Below are 18976 nucleotides of genomic sequence, written 5' to 3' on the forward strand. Positions count from 1 at the left end.
TCTGTTTCGGTCCCTTATGGACCAGTTTCAACTTGATAATGGTCCACGATGGACCGAAATGTCCCTATTTAGGTTAGGTCCTTCGAGCCGGGTGATAATCCCAAATGTCTGTTTCGGTCCCTTATGGACCAGTTTCAACTTGATAATGGTCCACGATGGACCGAAATGTCCCTATTTAGGTTAGGTCCTTCGAGCCGGGTGATATTCCCAAATGTCCGTTTCGGTCCCTTATGGACCAGTTTCAACTTGATAATGGTCCACGATGGACCGAAATGTCTCTATTTAGGTTAGGTCCTTCGAGCCGGGTGATAATTCCAAATATCTATTGCTACTGTCACACTCTGTTTTCCACCCTACAGGTACTCTCGGCTATGGCTGGTCACGTTGGGTATAAAGAACATGACGGGCTGTTCGCTCCTGGCGGGTCCATGTCGAACATGTACGGAATGCTTTTGGCACGATATCATCGCTTCCCAGAGGTTAAGGTAGGTACCTTGATCCTAGGGTACACCTCCACACCTGTTGATAGGTCTCAGTAACCCTCCACACCTGTTGAAAGGTCTCAGTAACCCTCCACACCTGTTGAAAGGTCTCAATAACCCTCCACACCTGTTGAAAGGTCTCAGTAACCCTCTACACCTGTTGATAGGTCTCAGTAACCTTCCAAAGGTTTATAGGCCTTAATAACCCTCTTCCCCCCCCACACTAACTACTCTCACCTTCTCAACAGCAACGAGGAACCAGCAGTCTGGGGCTCCTGGTGGCTTTCACATCAATCGACGCCCATTACTCCTTGGTCAAGTCCGCCATGACCCTGGGCCTCGGGGCAGACAACCTGGTCCTTGTCGATGTCGATCACGCTGGCAGGTAGGTCCTCGTCCTCTATTAATTAACATAATTGTATGAAGTATTTGACTCTTTAACTTTTGACAAACTGTAATGATTTACAACAAAATCATTGATCATTTGTTGCTTCAAAATGTAAATTATGGCTTTGTCTTGGGTAAATAATTTACAGGAAAGTGTGTAAATTACATTTTTGAAGAGAATGTGTGATAATAATAATAAACTCAACTCACACAAATGAACGTGGCAACATTTCAGTCCCTTATGGACCACTTTCAACTTGATAATGGTCCACGATGGACCGAAACGTCCCAATTTAGGTTAGGTCCTTCGAGCCGGGTGATAATCCCAAATGTCTATTGCTACTGCCAACTTATATACATATATGTTCTGTTTAATTATTTAGTAAGTCCTTAGAAGTCTGAACACTAGTTGAAAGAGTTAAGTCGGGGTCAGGGAGGCGAAGCTCGTCCCCAGAAGGTATAGTTAAGCACTTTCAAGGTTTGAGTGAGCAGCTCCTGCATGGACCTCACACCTCGTGAAGTATAGAGAGAGCGTACGCAGAAACGTACTACTACAGTATGGTATTAAAGAGAATATGTCATGGGTTCATATCCTATGTCATGGGTTCGTATCCTGGCCGGGGAGGATTTACTGGGAGCAATTCCTTAACTGTAGCCTCTGTTTAACGCAACAGTAAAATGTGTACTTGGATGAAAAAACGATTCTTCGCGGCAGGGGATCGTATTCCAGGGACCATAGGATTAAGGACTTGCCCGAAACGCTACGCGTACTAGTGGCTGTACAAGAATGTAACAACTCTTGTATATATCTCAAAAAAAAAAAAAAAAATCAATGACCCAGATGAGATATGAGGACATCAACTGAGACATACTGAAAGGACTCAATGCAGGAACAGTATTCTAACAAGAGTGAAATGTCAAGGGCACTCGTAAATGTCAAGGGCACTCGTAAATGTCAAGGGCACTCGTAAATGTCAAGGGCACTCGTAAATGTCAAGGGCACTCGTAAATGTCAAGGGCACTCGTAAATGTTAAGGGCACTCGTAAAACAATGAAAAGACTGAAAACAAAACTTAAGACTTTCCTGTACCAACAAATAGGTATATAATAACCCACAAAGCACCTTAACAGTCCCTGATGCCAGCCCTTACCCCACTTCTGATGTTACTTGTAAAACATTAGCACCTTAACAGTCCCTGATGCCAGCCCTTACCCCACTTCTGATGTTACTTGTAAAACATTAGCACCTTAAGAGTCCCTGATGCCAGCCCTTACCCCACTTCTGATGTTACTTGTAAAACATTAGAGGGAATGGTTCCAAATGTGTACTCAGAAATAATTCCTTGTGAGAACGGGAGACATGGCAGGAAGTGCAAAAGCAAAGGTGCAATAGATACAGCTGAGACAGAATACCATCAACATTAAGGGCCCAAGAATGTTCAAGACTCCCTCCGAACATAGTTAAAAAGAGACATAATTACCTCATCTCTCATGGTGTTCAAAAGAGAACTTGATAAACACATTCAAAGCCTATATGATCAACTGGGCTGCGACTCACACACCAGAATGCAAGCAGCACCACCTAACAACCTGGTTGAGCAGCCAGGAGGCCCTCCCCACGCACCACAACACAGTACTAACAATGTTTCTCTCTCTCCCCCACCTTACAGGATGAGTGTTCAACACCTGAAGGAGTGCATCACCAAGGCCAGGAAGGAAGGTGCTACGCCCTTCATGGTGTGTGCTACTGCAGGTGAGTCTGGTCCTTGTGAGCCAGGTCCTCCCCCTTGTGAGCCAGGTCCTCCCCCTTGTGAGCCAGGTCCTCCCCCTTGTGAGCCAGGTCCTTCCCCTTGTGAGCCAGGTCCTCCCCCTTGTGAGCCAGGTCCTCCCCCCTTGTGAGCCAGGTCCTCCCCCCTTGTGAGCCAGGTCCTCCCCCCTTGTGAGCCAGGTCCTCCCCCCTTGTGAGCCAGGTCCTCCCCCCTTGTGAGCCAGGTCCTCCCCCTTGTGAGCCAGGTCCTCCCCTTGTGAGCCAGGTCCTCCCCCCTTGTGAGCCAGGTCCTTCCCCTTGTGAGCCAGGTCCTCCCCCCTTGTGAGCCAGGTCCTCCCCCTTGTGAGCCAGGTCCTTCCCCTTGTGAGCCAGGTCCTTCCCCTTGTGAGCCAGGTCCTCCCCCTTGTGAGCCAGGTCCTTCCCCTTGTGAGCCAGGTCCTCCCCCTTGTGAGCCAGGTCCTCCCCCTTGTGAGTCAGGTCCTCCCCCTTGTGAGCCAGGTCCTTCCCCTTGTGAGCCAGGTCCTTCCCATTGTGAGCCAGGTCCTCCCCTCTTGTGAGCCAGGTCCTTCCCCTTGTGAGCCAGGTCCTTCCCCTTGTGAGCCAGGTCCTCCCCCTTGTGAGCCAGGTCCTCCCCCTTGTGAGCCAGGTCCTTCCCCTTGTGAGCCAGGTCCTCCCCCCTTGTGAGCCAGGTCCTCCCCCTTGTGAGCCAGGTCCTCCCCCTTGTGAGCCAGGTCCTCCCCCTTGTGAGCCAGGTCCTCCCCCCTTGTGAGCCAGGTCCTCCCCCTTGTGAGCCAGGTCCTCCCCCCTTGTGAGCCAGGTCCTCCCCCTTGTGAGCCAGGTCCTCCCCCCTTGTGAGTCAGGTCATTCCCCATCATGCATTTAACCTCTTCTAACCTTTCAAATAACTCTATCATCTCTTTTGACCTCGTGTGACCTCTGGAGACGCCATTGACGTGACCTCTTGTAACCTCTGGTGCCCTTCAGGAACAACGGTGCTGGGGGCATACGACCCCGTCGACGCCGTAGCGGACGTGTGCCAAGCTGAGGGCATCTGGCTACACGTTGACGCTGCCTGGGGCGGCGGCGCCCTCCTCTCCCCCAGACACAGCCATAAACTTAAGGGCATTCACAGGTAGGTCCACGGGGCTACAGGTCCACAGGGCTACAGGTCCACAGGGGCTACAGGTCCACAGGGGGCTACAGGTCCACAGGGGCTACAGGTTCACAGGGCTACAGGTCCACAGGGGGCTACAGGTCCACAGGGGCTACAGGTCCACAGGGGCTACAGGTCCACAGGGGCTACAGGTCCACAGGGGCTACAGGTCCACAGGGGCTACAGGGGCTACAGGTCCACAGGGGCTACAGGTCCACAGGGGCTACAGGTCCACAGGGGCTACAGGGGCTACAGGTCCACAGGACTACAGGGGCTACAGGTCCACGGGGCTACAGGTCCACAGGGCTACAGGTCCACAGGGCTACAGGTCCACAGGTCTACAGGTCCACAGGTCTACAGGTCCACAGGGGCTACAGGGGCTACAGGTCCACAGGGGCTACAGGGGCTACAGGTCCACAGGGGCTACAGGTCCACAGGGGCTACAGGTCCACAGGGGCTACAGGTCCACAGGGGCTACAGGTCCACAGGGCTACAGGTCCACAGGGGCTACAGGTCCACAGGGGCTACAGGGGCTACAGGTCCACAGGGGCTACAGGTCCACAGGGGCTACAGGTCCACAGGGGCTACAGGTCCACAGGGGCTACAGGTCCACAGGGCTACAGGGGCTACAGGTCCACAGGGGCTACAGGGGCTACAGGTCCACAGGGGCTACAGGGGCTACAGGTCCACAGGACTACAGGGGCTACAGGTCCACGGGGCTACAGGTCCACAGGGCTACAGGTCCACAGGGCTACAGGTCCACAGGGCTACAGGTCCACAGGGCTACAGGTCCACAGGGGCTACAGGTCCACAGGGGCTACAGGGGCTACAGGTCCACAGGTCTACAGGTCCACAGGTCTACAGGTCCACAGGGGCTACAGGGGCTACAGGTCCACAGGGGCTACAGGGGCTACAGGTCCACAGGGGCTACAGGTCCACAGGGGCTACAGGGGCTACAGGTCCACAGGGGCTACAGGGGCTACAGGTCCACAGGGGCTACAGGTCCACAGGGGCTACAGGGGCTACAGGTCCACAGGGCTACAGGTCCACAGGGGCTACAGGTCCACAGGGGCTACAGGGGCTACAGGTCCACAGGGGCTACAGGTCCACAGGGGCTACAGGTCCACAGGTCTACAGGTCCACATGTAACAAACTAGGCTGTTGTAAGAATTATCCAGAGTGGTTTATCGACAAAAGAGAATGGGAAGCTGAGCCGCATGGTGACCTGACCCCCAGGGGAATTCGCGGTGGAAATAACCGACGCTTTGTTCATAGCTGCGTATAATGAATCATCCTATAGTATTCAGTAATTTAGAGAAAATTAGCCTTTATTCATTTTGCATTAAAATTGTATTGTATAATAGTACTGGATACAATATCAAGAGTATTCTAATTATTGAGTTTAAGTCACCATCAGTGACGTCACGAATCAGATCTAACTTTTAAGGCGGAGTGACCGGCGGTCATAGGTCAGCAGGGTTGACATGTCTAATATTTCTCAAAGTTTTAATAACCATTTTTGTGATCGGGAACAGCTTTGCCGTTAGATGTTTGTGTAATCTAATTAAAGTAAAATAATTCAACCAGTCTGGATCAATTCAGTATAAACAGAGGATAATTGTTATAACTTAACCTTGCTAAAGTAACTGGGTAAGCGAGGCGGAAGGATACAATACTCTGTCTGGGGTAGTCCAGACAAGAAAAAAATCAGTGTGAATACGGGAGCAGCTGGGAGAGGTCAAACATCTTACCTCTCCCCAAGACCAGCACAACACCCAGAGCTGGTCGCCCAAGGTATAGTTGCTATGGTTATGTATAGAAATAGTCTTCTCATTTGCCATTCAGGTCAAGTAGGGAGTGTTAAAGTGATAGGGAGTGAACACATTTAGATTTTGTTTTAGTTTTCTTTTAATAAATTAAATTTGTTATTAATTTGCATTTTATTGTTTCCATGTGTTTTATGTGTATACTTGTCCTGGTCACGTGGTCCACACGAGGCAGAGTTGCATTGGGCGCCGATTCTAACATCGAATCGGAATTATCATTACCGTGTAATTTATTCCACACTCAAGGTCATCGTTTATAGTGGGGATCAAGCCCCTAGGTTGATTAATTAGCGTGATCGATCCAGACCTCGATCATTGCTCTTGTATTACTGGTCTGGTGGTGGCAGCAGAGGTGACTCTAGGGTTTTGTTCAGAGCTTAGGTCACGTCATACTGGGTGTAGAATCCTAAGTCGGTCAATCGTCTTAGGACCACGTGGCGTGGAGTTGGCTTTGTTAAAAGTTTTGGAGTCCCTTGGTTTAGAAATAAAAGTAAGAATACGGGTAGAGGGAGTAGAAGGTAGAGAAGTAGAGAGGGAAACCGAACCCGTGTTACACACAGGGGCTACAGGGGCTACAGGTCCACAGGGGCTACAGGGGCTACAGGTCCACAGGGGCTACAGGTCCACAGGGGCTACAGGGGCTACAGGTCCACAGGGGCTACAGGGGCTACAGGTCCACAGGGCTACAGGTCCACAGGGGCTACAGGGGCTACAGGTCCACAGGGGCTACAGGTCCACAGGGCTACAGGGGCTACAGGTCCACAGGGCTACAGGTCTACAGGTCCACAGGGCTACAGGTCCACAGGGCTACAGGTCCACAGGGCTACAGGTCCACAGGGCTACAGGTCCACAGGGGTTACAGGTCCACAGGTCCACAGGGCTACAGGGGCTACAGGTCCACAGGGGCTACAGGTCCACAGGGGCTACAGGTCCACAGGGGCTACAGGGGCTACAGGTCCACAGGGGCTACAGGTCCACAGGGGCTACAGGTCCACAGGGGCTACAGGGGCTACAGGTCCACAGGGGCTACAGGTCCACAGGGGCTACAGGTCCACAGGGGCTACAGGTCCACAGGGGCTACAGGTCCACAGGGGCTACAGGGGCTACAGGTCCACAGGGGCTACAGGTCCACAGGGGCTACAGGTCCACAGGGGCTACAGGTCCACAGGGGCTACAGGGGCTACAGGTCCACAGGGGCTACAGGTCCACAGGGGCTACAGGTCCACAGGTCCACAGGGCTACAGGGGCTACAGGTCCACAGGGGCTACAGGTCCACAGGGGCTACAGGGGCTACAGATCCACAGGGGCTACAAGGGCTACAGGTCCACAGGGGCTACAGGGGCTACAGGTCCACAGGGGCTACAGGTCCACAGGGCTACAGGTCCACAGGGGCTACAGGTCCACAGGGGCTACAGGGGCTACAGGTCCACAGGGGCTACAGGTCCACAGGGGCTACAGGTCCACAGGGGCTACAGGTCCACAGGGGCTACAGGTCCACAGGGGCTACAGGGGCTACAGGTCCACAGGGGCTACAGGTCCACAGGGGCTACAGGTCCACAGGGGCTACAGGGGCTACAGGTCCACAGGGCTACAGGTCCACAGGGCTACAGGTCCACAGGGGCTACAGGGGCTACAGGTCCACAGGGCTACAGGTCCACAGGGGCTACAGGGGCTACAGGTCCACAGGGCTACAGGTCCACAGGGGCTACAGGTCCACAGGGGCTACAGGTCCACAGAGTATATGTGAAGTTTATGTAAGGAATTTACACCATTAATAATATAATTAATAATATAGTTATGTTAAGTCACAGAATAGTTATTAACCCCTTGCATTACGAAGTTATAATAATGCTATTTATTTACTTATTGTATTTATTTGTATATATTTATTATTTATCTACATTGAAGAAGATGGAGTGGTTGAGAGAGTCCATAACACTGTTGTTCTTACACTCTTGTGAAGACTGACGGGGCGTTTTCATAAATGGGGCCTGACGGCTGAGTGGACAGCACTCGGTATTCCTAGTCCTGAGGTTCCGGGTTTGATCCCCGGCGGAGGCGGAAACAAACGGGCAGAGTTTCTTTCACCCTGATGCACTTGTTACCTAGCTGTAAATAGGTACCTGGGAGTTAGTCAGCAGCTACGGGCTGCTTCCTGGGAGTGTGTAACAAAAAGGAGATCTGGTCGAGGACTGGGCCGCGGGGACGCTGAGCCCCGAAATCATCTCAAGATAAGCCGCTAACCCACGCATAGCGTTTCATGCAGTTTCATTCCATTTAGCTGGACTCTAGGAGACTCGAACTGTGAACCCCACGTGTGTGTGACCGAAGCTCCATCGACCGAGCTATTGAGTAGCCCTAATAAGAAGTAGTCTTATTTCTGGCAGTTTGTTAATGGCGTTAATCCTGCCAAATAATACTCATGGAGTGTTGATTTGTCTCCAGGGCGGACAGTGTGACCTGGAACCCCCACAAGCTGCTGGCGTGTCCTCAACAGTGTTCCGTCTTCCTGACTCGTCATGTTGGTCTACTGAAGGACTGTAACTCTGCCAGTGCAGCCTATTTGTTTCAGAAGGTGAGCTGTGGCAAGGGAGGTGTGGGGGGGGGGGAGTATTCTATGTAAACAATTCCTTGGTTAAAGGGGATGAATTAACCCCTTATGCTGTCCCACTTGCTCTCCCTGATATCCTGCTTGTGCTCAAATATCTATCTGTGACTTCCTCCCGTGCTCAAATCTCTATGATTTCCTCCTGTTGTCAAATCTCTATCTCTGATTTCCTCCTGTGCTCAAATATCTACCTCTGATTTCCTCCTGTGCTCAAATATCTACCTCTGATTTCCTCCAGTACTCAAATATCTATCTCTGATTTCCTCCAATACTCAAATCTCTATCTCTGAATCCCTCCTGTGGTCAAATCACCATATATGATTGATCCCTATATGGGGTGGCAATATAGTGTAATTTTTGTCGTGCTCCTCTTGTATTAGGGACCTTTATTGTTATATGAAATAAAACCTTAACTATTTATTTCTGTTATAAAATATTTATCTTTAAATAAAAGACATCTAATGCAAGGTCTCAAACTTGGGTAACTTTCTTTGTGTTTTTCCCCTACTGTGCTACTGTAACCTGACATTTTTCTGTACTGTGCTTCTGTAACTTGATTTTTTTTCTACAGTGCCTCTGTAACCGGACATTTTTCTCTACAGTGCCTCTGTAACCAGACATTTTTCTCTACTGTGCCTCTGTAACCTGACATTTTTCTCTACTGTGCCTCTGTAACCAGACATTTTTCTCTACTGTGCCTCTGTAACCAGACATTTTTCTCTACTGTGCCTCTGTAACCAGACATTTTTCTCTACAGTGCCTCTGTAACCAGACATTTTTCTCTACTCTGCCTCTGTAACCTGACATTTTTCTCTACTGTGCCTCTGTAACCTGACATTTTTCTCTACTGTGCTACTGTAACCTGACATTTTTCTCTACAGTGCCTCTGTAACCGGACATTTTTCTCTACTCTGCTTCTGTAACTTGACATTTCCCCGACTATGCCTCTGTAACTTTACATTCTTCCACTACAAGTAAGCCTACTATTTCTGGTATGCATAGGCCTCCTCCCCTTCCATTTTTTTTTCCTTCGGCCTCCTCCCTCTCCTAGTTACTCATGACTCAGCTTCCTCGTACTCAGGAGTTAATCTGACTTGGCTCACTCAAAAGTAACCCTTGGCTTCCTCTTGCCTTCCAGGACAAGTTCTACGACACCACCTACGACACCGGAGACAAGCACCTCCAGTGCGGCCGACGGGCGGACGTTCTCAAGTTCTGGACCATGTGGAAGGCCAAGGTGAGGCACCCAGAGACATGTCTGTGTCCACTTGCTTGTGTGGGGGCTTAGCCTCAAGCTCTTGGTTCACGCCGGCCAATATTCTGGTGACTGGTTTACAATTTCCTGAGGTATTAGGTTCAGTCATGACCACATTATATTGGGGGCTGTGCTTGGAGCTTCCCCCTCTACTACTTAGAATATTCAATTTTGTTACTACTGTACTCTCATACTTGAGCAACTAATTTCCGTGTCTCTGTGGCTCATTTTGGGTACTTATTTTCCACTTGTCCTTTGGTGTTTGTGTATCAAACCCGTCAAATAGTCTGTCCAAGAGTCTGCCTGGTCTATGCTAATAATAATTGTGTGTGTGTGTTGCTATCTACCCTGTGTGTGTGTTGCTATCTACCCTGTGTGTGTGTTGCTATCTACCCTTTGTGTGTGTTGCTATCTACCCTTTGTGTGTGTTGCTATCTACCCTGTGTGTGTGTTGCTATCTACCCTGTGTGTGTGTGTTGCTATCTACCCTGTGTGTGTGTGTTGCTATCTACCCTGTGTGTGTGTTGCTATCTACCCTGTGTGTGTTGCTATCTACCCTGTGTGTGTGTTGCTATCTACCCTGTGTGTGTGTTGCTATCTACCCTGTGTGTGTGTTGCTATCTACCCTGTGTGTGTGTTGCTATCTACCCTGTGTGTGTGTTGCTATCTACCCTGTGTGTGTGTTGCTATCTACCCTGTGTGTGTGTTGCTATCTACCCTGTGTGTGTGTTGCTATCTACCCTGTGTGTGTGTTGCTATCTACCCTGTGTGTGTTGCTATCTACCCTGGGGCGATAATGGGTTGGAGCTAGGAGAGGGACGATATGTCTTCCACAGTTGTCTTTATTATCATGTTCTTAATTTACTCTAGTGAGGATGTAAACAGTTCTTTTATCCTTCCTTGTTGGGTACTGTGTTTAAGGTTTCTCTGACTGTTCAAAAATATGGACGTGACTGCCCTCTGTCTTGTCTAATCAGAGACAACTTTGTTTGGTCCTAGAAATATATAAAGTGTGTGTGAAGCCAGATTGTTTGGTCATAGAATTATGGCCATATTTTGGCCATATTATGGCCATAATTATGGCCATTATGGCCATATATTTGTGGACCTGCGTAAAGCTTTTGATACTGTCAACCACCATAACCTTCTTCTTAAATTACATCATTATGGAGTCAGAGGACACTCCCTACAATACCTCGAGTCCTACCTTACTGACAGGCTCCAATATGTTTCTGTGAATAATACAATTTCTCCCACCCTACCCATCAACATTGGTGTTCCTCAGGGCAGCATACTTGGCCCTCTCCTCTTTCTCATCTACATTAATGACCTTCCAAATGCCTCCCAACACCTCAAACCAATTCTATTTGCTGACGACACAACCTTCATTTACTCCAGTCCTGACCCTCTTGCTCTAAATGCCACAGTAAATACTGAGCTAAATAAAGTCCATCTTTGGCTAACTGCCAACAAACTCACCCTTAACATTGACAAAACTTTCTATATTCTGTTTGGCAATAAATCCTCTAGTCATATAAATCTCAAAATAAACAATACCCAAATTTGTAACAAATTAGATGGCAAATTCCTTGGCATTCTCATTGACCACAAGCTGAATTTCCAGGGACACATTCTAAATATATCAAAAAAAGTTTCAAAAACTGTGGGCATTCTTTCTAAGATCAGATATTATGTACCACGCCCTGCCCTGGTGACTCTCTATTACTCCCTTATCTATCCTTATCTCAACTATGGTATTTGTGCTTAGGGTTCTACTACCCAAAATCACTTACGTCCTCTAATTACCCAACACAAAGCTGCTATTAGAACAATATCCAACTCTGGCCCCAGACATCACTCGGTACCCCTACTCAAATCTCTGAATATGTTAGATATTAAGTCACTGCACATTCTCTCATGTGTATTATACATATATAAAACGCTAAACTATAATGCCAATCCTGATCTTAAAAGCTTCATAGAAGGTTGTAACAGAACCCATGAGCACCACACCAGAAATAAATACAGTTTTGATATTCCTAGAGTACGTCTTAATCTAACTAGAAATGCTCTGCAAATCAAGGGGCCCAGAATGTGGAATGACCTTCCCAACCATGTTAAAGACTGTACCTCTCTCAACCAGTTTAAGATAAAAACTAAACACTACCTAATAAATTCCCTGTAATCTACCTCACTCCTCTATTGTCAACCCATGTCTGTTATTTTCTTTTTTTTTTTAATCAACACTGTTTGTCAACCTATTGTATTTGTGCTGCTTTTTCAGTCATGTTCCCCCTTTTTTTATCTTTATTTGTATTTGTTCTCAACACTTTTTATTCTTTATGCTCAATTAGTATTAAGTTCTAGATATTAATGTTTTTCTTGCCCGAAACGCATTGCGTAATAGTGGCTTTAGGCATTGTATGTACTAGCTCTATCTATATATCAATCCATTAATGTAACATCACTTGTATGTATATACCTTACCTGAATAAACATCTGAATCTGAATCTGAATCTGAATCTATATTAAGTGTGTGTGAAGCCAGATTGTTTGGTCATAGAATTATATTAAGTGTGTGTGAAGCCAAATTGTTTGATCATAGAATTATATTAAGTGTGTGTGAAGCCAGATTGTTTGGTCAAAGAATTATATTAAGTGTGTGTGAAGCCAAATTGTTTGATCATAGAATTATATTAAGTGTGTGTGTGAAGCCAAATTGTTTGATCATAGAATTATATTAAGTGTGTGTGAAGCCAAATTGTTTGATCATAGAATTATATTAAGTGTGTGTGTGAAGCCAGATTTGCCAGATCTGAACCCATCTGTTTTAACTATCTCTAATTCTCTGTAACACACACCCTCTCTCCATCAATTATGGTCTCCATTCACTAATCTTTTCTCTCTCTGCCTCTCAAGGGCACTAAAGGGCTGGAACAGCACATCGATCAACTGTTTGAGATGTCGCAGCTGTTCGCTGATAAGATCAGAACAAGACAAGGCTTCAGGCTGGTGATGGAACCAGAATGCACCAACGTCTGTTTCTGGTATGAGCCGACGTCTCTCCGCGGTAAGAGAAGACACCCTCAATATAAACAGCTTCTCAATGCTGTAAGTATGTGTATGGATGTGCTTGGGAAAGTTTGTATCAATAGCATTGTGTATCAATCAAGATATCAATAACATATCTGAATTATGTGTTTAGATCTCTCTGTTTTCTAAAGGTTGCCTTTACAAAATATATGTCAGGAAATATAGGCATGAAGAACAGCACATAAAAACATTAACTAAAAGTTCACACATGCAGCTGCTCTTGGGCCCATAACACAGCTCCAGGGAAAGACAAACACAAACAAAAAATAAACCAAATAAAAATATTTAAGCTCATAAATGCAAAGACAAAGACATACAGATCCATATATATATATATATATATATATATGTATATATATATATATATATATATATATATATATATATATATATATATATATATATATATGTCGTACCTAGTAGCCAGAACTCACTTCTCAGCCTACTATGCAAGGCCCGATTTGCCTAATAAGCCAAGTTTTCATGAATTAATGTTTTTTCGTCTACCTAACCTACCTAACCTAACCTAACCTAGCTTTTTTTGGCTACCTAACCTAACCTTACTTATATATATAGGTTAGGTTAGGTTAGGTAGGGTTGGTTAGGTTCGGTCATATATCTACGTTATATACATAGATATATGACCGAACACAAACTGTGTCGGTTTGTGTCTACATAGACACAAACTCATGACATATAAAAGCACACACACTTACATCCAAACATTATATCGGCTTTGCCCTTCCAAAGATACAATTTCGAGAAGGTATATATATATATATACACTGTATATGTTTCTCCCTCAAAATCTCTTGTATATCTGTTCCACTACTTTCCTTTTTCCTTGCCCATCATTTAGACTGGTCAGCAGATTGACGGCCCCACTACTTGCATGGTTGGCGTTCCATCCCCAACTGTCCACATGATTGGATACCTTTCCTCATATCTTGGTCTCTTTTGTTCCTCGTATCATTTCCAAGTGTTATATAGTCGTATACTGACGTAGTCCTTTCTCATAATTATCTCATCTTATCAATCAGTCATATTTAACTGAATTTACCTGAGGGCCACTAATACTAGTGGCCTCGATGGGGGACAAGAAGCTTGTCAAAGGTCCCCCATTTGTAGAGTCCCCCCTATATTTAGAGATAAAATAAAGGGTAAAAGGTTAGAGATAGAGAGGTTCAATTGTAACTACAGACAAAAGATACAAGTTCCTCTTCAATTGCAACTAACTATTCCTTTTGGCCTTGCAGGTGGCTCCCCGGATTAAGGAGCGGATGGTCAAGTCTGGTTCTATGATGGTCACCTACCAGCCCTTGAGGGAGAGACCTAACTTCTTCCGGCTGGTGCTTCAGAACTCCCAGGTGGACCAATCCGATGTGGATTACTTCGTTCACCAGTTCGAGGAACTTGGGAAGGACTTGTAATAACGTCATTAACTGAAATCTAATTCTGGGCAGATGAAGAGGTCTTTCTTGGAAGTGATCCTTAAGGGTGGCATCTAAAGCTCTTGGAAACTATTAATGAAGACATGTGGTTGTTCTTGGAAGTGATCCAACACAACATTTAGCCACTGTTCACTTGACAGTGAACTTTTAGCCATTTTACTGTTCACTTGACAGTGAACTTTAGCCATTTTACTGTCCACTTGACAGTTAACTTTTGAAGCATTGTCCATGGTCTCTTTAAACCATATTATGTTACCTCACAACAATGTTTAGCATCCTTTGGAACAATCTTCAAGAACAAAATACACTTGACTAAATATAACAAAAACTCAAGAAAACTTATCTATTTGTAGAAAAAAAAATGTCAAAAATATTTTTCTACAAAAATCAAAATTGTTGTAGTTTATTTAATATTTTTGTTACAACGGTATTATGTTTAGAATGTTAAAGTTTAACATTATATATAATATGTAGATATATTTATATTATCTCAAAAACCGTATATAGGTACAGATGCAATATAATTGTAATAACAGCGGCATTTTGCTACAAAACAAAGTATATTGCTTAGTATTAATACTGTACTGCATTTTAATACGTAATTGTTTTTACAAAATATCAAGTTTTTTATTTGACTAAAAGGAAAGTTTGTTATTTACTGTGACTTGTTCACAAATACTTTCTGTGTATAACATGGATTATTAAGGATTCTTTTATATTTAAATTGTCTAAAACTGAGAACATAACTCAGAAATCATAACGAACAAAACAATCAAATCAAAATAGTGTTTAACAAAATTTACAACAATCATTACATTCGATACATTACCTTGCGACACAACGTAATCTGTGTATTCGACTCAAACATTTGATCTTAATCTTACCAAGTGCTGTTGGGTCGTTGGGGATATAGCCTGAGCTACCAATGACTTTTGTAAAGTCACGGTGGTCAAGTGATTAAGAAACCAGGTACGTCATGGTGCATAGGGCTCCTGGCTGTCTGGGTTCGAATCCTTCTGGGGTGTGGAGTTTTCAGTTGCATATTGGCTTGGGGGGACCATTCAAGCGTGTTCGCATTTGATCTTAATATTTACCGGGATTTACCTGAAGGTCACCAACCATCTCACATGTGGCCTTGATGAGGACAGGAAGCAGTTTTTTTCTTTTAAATGTCCCCTGCCTCCTCCCCCTTCATTTATACCTGCTTGATGGGGTTCTGAAAGTTGTTCTACTCCCCCAAGCCCAGCCCGAGGCCATGGTTGACTTAAGAGTTGGTCCACTAGGCTGTTGCTTGCAGCGGCCCGCAAGCCCACATATCCACCACAGCCCAGTTGGTCCGGCACTCCTTGGAGAAATCTAGTTTTCTCTTGAAGATGTCCACGGTTGTTCCGGCAATATTTCTTATTCATGCTGGGAGGATGTTTAACATCAGAGATCCAACAACCGCGGACCTCTGATGTTTATACAGTGTTCTCTGATTGTGCCTATGGCACCCCGGCTCTTCACTGATTCTATTTTGCATTTTCTTCCATATCGTTCACTCCAGTATGTTGCTATTTTACTGTGTTGATTTAAGACCTGGCCCTCCTGTATTTTCCACATGTATATTATTTGATATATCTCTCATCTCCTTTCTAGTGAGTACATTTTGTACTCCTGATGTTATCAAACTGGATCTTGAATTACATGAGTGTTTTGGCATTTACAACTATTGGGGGGGTTTGTGGGGGGGGGGGAGGGAAGGATGGAATACTCAAGAAACAAATATTCTTGTAGAATTCTCACTCCTGGAAAGTCATTCCTGGATAACTGTGAAATATGTAACATTTATCTATGCACAATTCCTGGATAAATGTGAAAACAATTCTTGGATAACTCTAAATTTCAATAAAAGTTAAGAGTTTAAAAAATGAATCGCGGAGAAAAAAGTAAAGATGACGATCATGCAAGGTATTTACATTAGTGGAGAGTATAATATTTGTATTTATATATACAAGAGTTCTTATATTCTTGTACTGCCACTAGTATGTGTATCGTTTCGGGCTATGCCCGAAATTTACCGTTGCCTTGCAACAAAAACCCTGTGAGACCTATTGAGGTCGCCAATCCTAGGCCAATCGCCCCTAGGCCAATCTCTGTCCTTCCCCAGAGGAAGCGACCGAGAACAGTGAACTAACTTTTGCATACCTCTTTACTGTTAGGTGACCAGAGGTATCAGGTGTTAGAAAACATGTCCAAAAAAAGTCGTGCCCTGTATGAGTATATATATACAGTACTGTATTAAGATGATTCAGTTGAGAAGCCAAGGCTCACTGGAGATGTTGACATCATAATATTTATATCGTATGTTTGTATAGATGTTTGTACATAAGATGTTTATATCAGAGATGTTAATATCAGATGTTAATACTGAATTAGTTTTATATAAAGTGTGAATACTGTATTAAATTAGATTGACATTATATATGTTAATATCAGAGATGTTTACATAGATGTTTATATAGATGTTTATATCAGAGATGTTATATCAGAGATGTTTATATTAGAGAAGCTTTATATCGGATATGTTAATATCAGAGATGTTTGTAATTTTCTGTAAGAGTTTAAAGTTTATGTATACAGTAATTTTATATGCAGTATTATTTACATTATAATCATTTTACCATCATGGTACTGCGGTGGTCACAGTACCATGACCACCGCACCAATGATCGTCTATCATTGGTGCGGTGGTTACGGTACTGTGTACGTTTAGGGGTGATCCTGGACAGCATGGGTTCGAATCCTGGCCGGGTCAAAGAGTTCTTAGTGATATATATATATATGTCGTACCTAGTAGCCAGAACGCACTTCTCGGCCTACTATGCAAGGCCCGATTTGCCTAATAAGCCAAGTTTTCATAAATTAATTGTTTTTCGACTACCTAACCTAACTTTTTCGGCTACCTAACCTAACCTAACCTATAAAGATAGGTTAGGTTAGGTTAGGTAGGGTTGGTTAGGTTCTGTCATATATCTACGTTAATTTTAACTCCATGAAAAAAAAATTGACCTCAAACATAATGAAATGGGTAGCTTTATCATTTCATAAGAAAAAAATTAGAGAAAATATATTAATTCAGGAAAACTTGGCTTAATAGGCAAATCGGGCCTTGCATAGTAGGCTGAGAAGTGCGTTCTGGCTACTAGGTACGACATATATATATATATATATATATATATATATATATATATATATATATATATATATATATATATATATATACATACATACATACATACATACATACATACATACATACATACATACATACAGTGACACGCTATCTTGCACTGATTGACAGTGACACGCTATCTTGCACTGATAAAGGTGAATTGCCACTCAAAGCCTAAATCCTGAGTACCTATTTACTGCAAGCAGAATAGCAGCATCAGGTGTAAGGAAATGTTCACAAATGTCTAGGCCTGAATGGCAAATAAACTCGGACTCGGTTGTGATCAAAACTTTTACAACACAATTTCGAGGAGAAGAAAAGCTGCCACACTGTAACATGTTTATTACAGAGACTTGGTTACATCGGCATTAGTATTATTGTGCACCAGCTTATACCAGGCCAACATGAAGCTCACACATTTAGCACCTCTCACAGAATCAATCCACAGGGTATAATACATACGAAAATATGAAACAAGTATAAAGGAACCTCAAGGCAAGCGTTCCCATTTACATAGATCCGAGCAAGGAAGATCTTTACACCCGCCTTGAACTGACCTGTGTAAGAGAAATCTTTTGGGTGTTTTCGGTAACACATCGATGCACAGTTGAACCAAATAATAAATCGGAAGCTTTGGGGGGTGCATCGTGATGTGATGAAGACGATAAAATTAAAGACATTATTCTATAGGGAGGGACTGGATGCCTACATCTTAACAGTATACAAGGCTGGTTTGACTTTTTTAAGGCCATATGCATTGTGTTTGAACCCTCTCGTTATTTTAGTCATCAATGCTTATGCATCATGATTTATCATAAGTTATGTAACTAATAATTATCACTGCTACTGATGCTTGTCAAAAAAAATATATGTATATATATAATGGGGTTTACTAAATTGGAAAGTAATTTACATGTGTTGAAGGATCTTGCAGCTATCAATGCTGAGTTTATTTACTTACAATTTTACAGCATAACCTATGCACTAAAGTGTTTAAGGCCTATTATTATTTTCTTGTAATTAAAAAATAAAACATTGAGAAAAGCAGCTGTGGACATTCCACAAGCTTAACGAAACAGTAACGAACCTGAACACAAAACATACTATGCTGAATATAAATTAAAATATGGACAGCACATTCAAACCCAGAATGCTGGATGATGAAGTAATAGAGATACTAGAATAACACTCCATATCTGGCAGGATTATATTAATTTTGATGAAATAATTCAAAACCACAATGAGTGAAAATTTGATCGATGAAGAAAATCGCATAGCGATAGAGCGGTGTTTTATATTTACCACACACCAGTGAACTGGTGAGCGATATATTTGTTATAAAGCAAGCTAGGTATATTATCTCGTTATATACAAAAACATAATTCAGTTATAAAGAATAAAAGGACATTTAAGTGTTTTCACGAGCCCCAATTTTGAAGCGCTTAAGAGTCAATTTGCAAACACTGGTAAATGTTTCATGATGATGAAGCATTGGTGTATTTGTGTCTGTCGGTTCAATTTAGGAATCTTCATAAAACACGCCAGTATTTAACAAAACCTCACAAGGCACTTGTAATAGAGCAAATTCCTCTATAAACTATTGCATAACTGTCAAGAATAAATCTATGCAAGAATATACTATAATATATTAAGTTAGGGATTATGCTAGCAAGGCAGCCTCGTGTTCGAAACCCTGTCGCCTCCACCTCCCATGATGCATTAAGCCAGGGAACCGAACA

At 44.0% G+C, this 18976-nt stretch overlaps 1 protein-coding gene across 1 annotated transcript; it reads left to right on the forward strand.

Moving 5' to 3' along the window:
* Positions 1 to 257: 257 nt before the first annotated feature.
* Positions 258 to 16651, forward strand: LOC138372560 (cysteine sulfinic acid decarboxylase-like). Its single transcript, XM_069338040.1, has 8 exons — positions 258 to 485; positions 731 to 867; positions 2540 to 2622; positions 3622 to 3769; positions 8062 to 8191; positions 9363 to 9461; positions 12399 to 12590; positions 13829 to 16651. The coding sequence occupies exons 1-8, from the start codon at positions 273 to 275 to the stop codon at positions 14000 to 14002; spliced, it is 1176 nt and encodes a 391-aa protein (XP_069194141.1). The 5' UTR covers positions 258 to 272; the 3' UTR covers positions 14003 to 16651.
* The last annotated feature ends 2325 nt before the right edge of the window (positions 16652 to 18976 follow it).

The sequence above is a fragment of the Procambarus clarkii genome, chromosome 5 (genome assembly GCF_040958095.1).
Source record: "Procambarus clarkii isolate CNS0578487 chromosome 5, FALCON_Pclarkii_2.0, whole genome shotgun sequence".
NCBI lineage: Eukaryota > Metazoa > Arthropoda > Malacostraca > Decapoda > Cambaridae > Procambarus > Procambarus clarkii.

Excerpts from the sequence above, each read along its gene's own strand:
- LOC138372560 (XM_069338040.1), top strand. The coding sequence starts at position 273 with ATGTCTCTATTTAGGTTAGGTCCTTCGAGCCGGGTGATAATTCCAAAT. Across the intron at positions 486-730 it reads ATCGCTTCCCAGAGGTTAAG|CAACGAGGAACCAGCAGTCT; the intron begins GTAGGTACCTTG and ends CCTTCTCAACAG. Across the intron at positions 3,770-8,061 it reads AAACTTAAGGGCATTCACAG|GGCGGACAGTGTGACCTGGA; the intron begins GTAGGTCCACGG and ends ATTTGTCTCCAG.